This window comes from Microtus oregoni, unplaced genomic scaffold (assembly GCF_018167655.1).
Source record: "Microtus oregoni isolate MIOR12 unplaced genomic scaffold, Mior012 000086F_ref0000336, whole genome shotgun sequence".
In the NCBI taxonomy this organism is placed as follows: domain Eukaryota; kingdom Metazoa; phylum Chordata; class Mammalia; order Rodentia; family Cricetidae; genus Microtus; species Microtus oregoni.
The window spans coordinates 1,986,850-1,994,243 of record NW_024544552.1 but is presented as its reverse complement, the minus strand read 5'-3'; the positions used below and the strand labels follow the sequence as shown (position 1 = coordinate 1,994,243).

Sequence of the window (7,394 nt, the reverse complement as noted above, 5' to 3'; positions counted from 1 at the left end):
TTTCCAGATGGCTTATTATTATTATTAAGAAGATGTACTTCTTAATATTAGAGTTTTATTGCTGTTTGTCTGTGAGACTCGTGCCTGCTTGTATCTCCCTTCCTCGAGTGGCTGAATTTGTGGATCCTTTGTTCTCACCTCCTTTTACCAGATCACTGCTTAATGGGATCATGACTGCTAACTTCGTGGAAATATCTCCATGCCTTCCTTGAGAATTCCTGGAGAATCTTCAGTGATCCTGTTTGATATGGGTACAAACTATCATGGAAGTTTCTTGCCCATGGCCCTATACAAAGCCTCCTTAACTTCTCTGTTCCTTAAGGTGTATACCACAGGGTTCAGGAGGGGTGTGATGACAGTGTAGGTCACAGAGATCAGTTGGTCCTCATCTCTGGTGTTCTCTGATTTGGGTTTGAGGTAGGCAATGGAGGCACAGCCATAATGGATAACAACCACGGTGATATGAGAGGCGCAGGTGGCAAAGGCTTTCTTCCTGCCCTCAGCAGAGGCAATCTTGAGGATGGTGGAGATGATGAGGATGTAGGAGATAAAAACCAAGCTCATAGGGATCAGGATCACCAACACACTTATGATCAAAGTCAGGATTTCATTGGCAGTGGTGTCGATGCAGGAGAGTTTCATCACAGGTCGGATGTCACAGAAGAAGTGAGCCACCTTGGTAGTACAGAAGGGCAGCCTGAACACAGCGGACACTTGTATCATGGCTACAATTAAACCAATGCTACAGGATCCCCACACCAGCTGGAGGCACACCCTCTTGTTCATGATGATTGAATACCTCAAAGGGTTGCAAATAGCCACGTAGCGGTCATATCCCATGGCCGTGAGCAAGAAACAGTTGTTGATAGCCAACGTGATGAAGAAAAACATCTGAGTGGCACAACCTGCCAAGGAAATGGGCTGACTCAGACCAATAAGGTTGAAGAGCATTTTTGGTATAATGACAAGTGTGTACACCGTCTCTGAAGCGGACAGCATGCTGAGGAAGAAGTACATGGGAGTGTGAAGGTGACGATCAAGACTGATGATGGTCACAATGATGACGTTACCTGCCAGGGTTAATATGTACAGTGCCAGGAACACAACGAAGAGTGTGAGCTGGTGCTCGTGGAAGTTAGAGAAACCCTGGAAAGTGAACTCACTCACCAAAGTGTGGTTCTGTTTCTTCATTATGTCAGATATAATATCTAAGAAGGAAAAAATATTAACGATATCAAAGGAGTGATATTGGTAGACTGGGAAATTTTTTTGGTGGTTGATCTACTGCAGGTTCTTTTTTATTTATATTCGCATCTCCCATCCATTTCTTTGAGGAGTAGAACCTGGGGGAGTGCTCCAGTGTTTTCAGTGTGAAGAAATTGCTTGGCTTTTGGAGTTGAATGCTGTAAATCATTTACTTCTTCTGCCATGTGTTGTTCTATCTTTAAGGAGGGCTTGTAGTGATAATAACATCATAGCACTGTCAGCATACAAAAAAATATGCTGCTAACTATAACATAAGTTAGAACTTTAAAAACATTGAATATGCTGTCAAATAGAATCCTGGGTCCTGTAGCTACCTACTCAGTCCTGAGCGTGTAAGGCTATGTGGAGTGCTGGCTACTGCACTTACAGACTGTTTTTTCATTCCACTCCTTTGACTCTGATGTGCCTATTGAAGCTACTCTATATTTCTCTTCCCTAGATGACACTCATTTTCCAAAATAAGCAAGCCATATTCTCTATAAAATTGCTTTCCTCCCTTGTCCCACCTATATGTACTTGCATATGTGGGTAGCAAAGAGTGTTTTGCTCTTTCTATTTATGTATTTCTAGCATCTTATTGTGCCTTTGAAATCACAAAAGATTCCACATATATTCTTTAGTTTCATCCCCATCTTGTGAAGTGTGAGGACAAGACTGGTAGGTTTTTTCTTTTTTTTATATGAGGAGCTTGAGACCACCATCTCTGTTTTATTTATGGAATTGTCCAAGTATACATAGACATCAAAGGATTAACCTAAGACTCAAACTCATGTCTTCTAACTACTCTTGATTGTTCCTTCAACTCATAAAACTGAAGCATGCAACTGCCCCCTTCCCAGCTAGACAGAGACCATGCATTCTCACTCTTTGTAACCACCATACAGCCAGAGCAATGCAGGACATGCATGTCTGCTTGAAGAATCTTAACAAATCATTGTTGCGACACAGAAATTGCCCTCTAGGAAGCAGAGAGTCAGAGTGCTGCAGTGACCTTTTATTTAGGGAAGAGAAGGCATAGTGTTTTAACCTCTGGCTCATTTTCCCTCATGTATATGCCCTGGCAGTAACAAGCAAATAAATAATTGGGTTGTATTTTAATATTGAAGATATGTCATTAGAACACTGGCCAGAAGCACCTCATTATCAACATATAATTAGCAGTATACTGGTAGTGCACCTTTTCTAGCAGCCTTTACCATCTCTATCACTAACCAACATATAATTATGAAAGGTTAATTCTAAAATAATTAATTCAGCAATAGAAGGATAGATTTTTTCCCCAAAAGTATGTTTTGCTGGAATCAAAGAATATGGGCCACACTACAAAATTATTTAGTATTGGGTACATTTCAAAGTTAATATTCTTTAGTGCTTTGAAAATGTTCAATTTATTCATTTTTCACAAATAAGCCACTTTTTGTAAAGGAAAACTGCAAACAGATTAAAAATAAGAAATCAATGTATAGTTGGATTCAGCTCCTACAAGCACAGAAGGATATCAGATAAGGTTGCAAACAAAATAAATTTTATGTTAGATGCCACATACCCTTTCTTGATAGGAAAGTTCTTTGACCCTGATGTGTGTAGCGTGACAAGTCACTGTAAACATGCTTTATATAGCTTTATAAACCACGTCTTTCCAGAATATGAATTGTTGAAATTCAAGGAACATAGCAGAGTCACATTGTTTTTTAACTAAGATTAATTCTTAATCCTGGGAAGCCCTGAGGTATTACAATTAACGGAATGGGAGATCTTTTAAAGTAACACGCAAAAAAAGTAAGAAGAAAAGACAAATATTCCCAGGTACCACTACCCAACTCTGCCAAGTACGTGAACCTTTTACCAGGAGACCCATGTGTGTATTTCACTCCTCACAGGGCATCGTCTTAACCACTGATGCCATTCCTCAGATTTCACTTACTTCTCTCCCCGTGAGTCTGGGTTGCAATAGAACAATAGAGGTAGAGGCTGGAGATGTGGCCATGGATCACAAACATTCACAGATCCGAGTCATGAAAGAGGTGTCTTGAATGCGGTTGGTCCCCACAGAGTGGGTCCCAGGATGGAGGCCAAATTAAAGGCACAAGGGTGGGGCTCTTTGGGTCTGAGATGCTTCTCCCATCTGGAGGAGGAGATTTTGATGCCAAAAAAAGGTTCTCCAAGGAGCAACTCCCAGGGATTTGGGGTGCTCTTCCCTGAGCACCCCAAGAGTCACCTTGGGATGGAGGAGCATCAGTTAGCAGGGGACCTCGTTATGTGGAGGACGTTTTCGCCAGACACTGTAGCACTGTGCTTTGAGAACTTTGAGGCAGCTTTCATTGCAAGTAAACATAAATGTGGCTTATTTGTCAGGTTTAATTTATTTAAATAATATTCTATTTTTACACAGTTGAGCCTTGGAAAACCATGGCTACAAAACCCCTACGAGCTCTGAGTTTAGATTCCAGGAAACTGCGGTTCTCACATAGACAAGAACCCTGCTCAGTACTAAACATGTTTTCTTTGTGTTTTTGCTGTTTAAAAGAAAATAGTAAATCTTGACTATGTTCCCTTCTTTCTTTCTTTCTTTCTTTCTTTCTTCCTTCCTTCCTTCATTCATTTTTTTATCCCACAGAAACCAAAATTAGATATAAAAAGGATAACACAATATTCTGTGGAAGTCCATAAGAACAGAGGATTAAAACAATTTCAACCAGACATCACCCCAGGACCAACAGATACCTGGATAAACACATTGGACCTCATGAGCACAGTATGGAGTCACCATCAACATGACTTCACTGCCCCAAGTCCAAGTTCTGTATGTCCCTAAAGAGATTTTTTTTCTCTAAATTTTCTCTAGCATATGTCTCCTTATTGAACTATACTGTTTTCTTCTTAGTTAGCCCTTTTACATTTCACATAAATAAATAAATAAATGTCTTAATTCATAGTAAACCTGAGAAATGCTCCTGTGTGCAATATTTTTTTCTTTTTGTCTTTCATAGTCTGATTTTTTTTAAAATTTTTTTTATTGAGAAAAGGAAAAAAAAAGTTTCCCCCTCCTCCTAGCCTCCCATTTCCCTCCCCCTACTCCCACCCTTCTCCCCCTCCCCCCACTCCTCTCCCCCTCCCTCTCCAGTCCAAAGAGCAGTCAGGGTTCCCTGCCCTGTGGAAAGTCCAAGGTCCTCCCCCCTCCGTCCATGTCTAGGAAGGTGAACATCCAAACTGGCTAGGCTCCCACAAAGCCAGAACATTAAGTAGGATCAAAACCCAGTGCCATTGTCCTTTGCTTCTCATCAGCCCTCATTGTTCGCCATGTTCAGAGAGTCCGGTTTATACCATGCTTTTTCAGTCATAGTCCAGCTGGCCTTGGTGAGCTCCCAATAGATCAGCCCCACTGTCTCAGTGGGTGGGTGCACCCCTCGTGGTCGTGACTTCCTTGCTCATGTTCTCCCTCCTTCTGCTCCTCATTGGGACCTTGGGAGCTCAGTCCAGTGATCCAGAGTGGGTCTCTGTCTCTATCTCCATCCATCACCAGATGAAGGTTCTATGGTGATATGCAAGATATTCGTCAGTATTGCTATAGGATAGGGTCGTTTCAGGTTCCCTATCCTCATCTGCCCAAGGTACTAACTGGGGACATTGCCTTGGGCTCCTGGGAGCCACTCTAGGTTCAAGTCTCTTGCCACCCCTAAGGTGGCTCCCTTAACTAAGAATTGTGCTTCCGTGCTCCCCTATCCGGCCTTTCTTTATCCCAATCATCCTGTTTCCCCAAGTTCCCCCCAACCTCCCCTTCTCACTTTTCTCTCCCCATCTCCCCTTACCCCCAACCCACCCCACCCCCAAGATCCCACTTTTCTCCCCGGCAATTTTGTCGACTTCCCATAGGCAAGAGGATAACTATATGTTTTTCCTTGGGTTCACCTTCTTATTTAGCTTCTTTAGGTTCACTAATTGTAGACTCCATGACCCTTATATATGGCTAGAAACCAATTATGAGTGAGTACATCCCATGTTTATCTTTTTGGGTCTGGCTTACATCACTCAGGATAGTGTTTTCTATTTCCATCCATTTGCATGCAAAATTCAAGAAGCCCTTGTTTTTTACCGCAGCATAGTACTCTAATGTGTATATATTCCACACTTTCTTCATCCATTCTTCCATTGAAGGACACCTAGGTTGTTTCCAGGCTCTGGCTATTACAAATAATACTGCCATGAACATAGTTGAACAAATGCTTTTGTCATATGATCGGACATCTCTTGGGTATATTCCCAAGAGTGGTATTGCTGGGTCTAGGAGTAGGTTGATCCCGAATTTCCTGAGGAACCGAAACACTGATTTCCAAAGTGGTTGCACAAGATTGCATTCCCACCAGCAATGGATGAGTGTACCCCTTCCTCCACAGGCTCTCCAGCAAAAGCTATCATTGGTGTTTTTGATTTTAGCCATTCTGACAGGTGTAAGATGATATCTTAAAGTTGTTTTTATTTGCATTTCCCTGATTGCTAAGGAGGTTGAGCATGACCTTAAATGTCTTTTAGCCATTTGAACTTCTGCTGAGACTTCTCTGTTCAGTTCAGTGCCCCATTTTTTTTAATTTATTTTATTTATTAAAGATTTATGTCTCTTCCCCACCACCACTTCCCATTTCCCTCCCCCTCCCCCAATCAATTCCCCCTCCCTTGTCAGCCCAAAGAGCAATCAGGGTTCCCTGACCTGTGGGAAGTTCAAGGACCACCCACCTTCGTCCAGGTCTAGTAAGGTGAGCATTCCAAACTGCCTAGGCTCCCACAAAGCCCACACCTGTCAGAATGGCTAAAATCAAAAACACCAATGATAGCCTTTGCTGGGGAGGTTGTGGAGAAAGGGGTACGCTCATCCATTGCTGGTGGGAATGCAAACTTGTGCAACCTCTTTGGAAAGCAGTATGGCGGTTTCTCAGGAAATTCGGGATCAACCTACTCCTGGACCCAGCAATACCACTCTTGGGAATATACCCAAGACAGGCCTTATCATACAACAAAAGTATATGCTCTACTATGTTCATAGCAGCATTGTTTGTAATAGCCAGAACCTGGAAATAACCTAGATGTCCTTCAATGGAAGAATGGATGAAGAAAGTATGGAATATATACATATTAGAGTATTACTCAGCAGTAAAAAACAAGGACTTCTTGAATTTTGCATACAAATGGATGGAAATAGAAAACACTATCCTGAGTGAGGTAAGCCAGACCCAAAAAGAGGAACATGGGATGTACTCACTCATATTTGGTTTCTAGTCATAAATAAAGGACACTGAGCTTATAATTCATGTTCCTAGAGAAGCTAAATAAGAAGGTGAATCCAAAGACAAACATTTAGGCATCCTCCTGGATATTAACCTTCATCAGGCGGTGAAAGAAGACCGAGACAGAGACCCATATTGGAGCACCAGACTGAAATCTCAAGATCCAAATCAGAAGCAGGAGAGAGAGCACGAGTAAGGAACTCAGTGCCCCATTTTTTAATTGGGTTAATTAGCATTTTAAAGTCTAGTTTCTTGAGTTCTCTATATATTTTGGAGATCAGACCTTTGTCTGTTGTGGGGTTGGTGAAGATCTTCTCCCAGTCAGTAGGTTGCCTTTTTGTCTTAGTGACAGTGTTCTTTGCTTTACAGAAGCTTCTCAGTTTTAGTAGGTCCCATTTATTCAATGTTGCCCTTAATGTCTGTGCTGCTTGGGTTATACCTAGGAAGCAATCTCCTGTGCCCATCTGTTGTAGGGTATTTCCCACTTTCTCTTCTATCAGGTTCAGTGTGTTCGGACTGATATTGAGGTCTTTAATCCATTTGGACTTGAGTTTTGTGCATGGTGATAGATATGGGTCTATTTTCATTCTTCTACAGGTTGACATCCAGTTGTGCCAGCACCATTTGTTGAAGATGCTTTCTTTCTTCCATTGTATACTTTTAGCTCCTTTATCGAAAATGAGGTGTTCATAGGTTTGTGGGTTAAAGTCAGGGTCTTCTATACGATTCCATTGGTCGACTTCTCTGTTTTTATGCCAGTACCACACTGTTTTCATTACTGTAGCTCTGTAATAGAGTTTGAAGTCAGGGATGGTAATGCCTTCAGAAGATCCTTTATTGTATAGGATT

At 41.8% G+C, this 7,394-nt stretch overlaps 1 protein-coding gene across 1 annotated transcript; it reads right to left on the bottom strand.

The window, feature by feature from the left end:
* Positions 1 to 261: 261 nt before the first annotated feature.
* On the bottom strand, positions 262 to 1,191 carry LOC121442008 (olfactory receptor 10J1-like). Its single transcript, XM_041643447.1, has one exon. The coding sequence runs from the start codon at positions 1,189 to 1,191 to the stop codon at positions 262 to 264; it is 930 nt and encodes a 309-aa protein (XP_041499381.1).
* Positions 1,192 to 7,394: the final 6,203 nt, after the last annotated feature.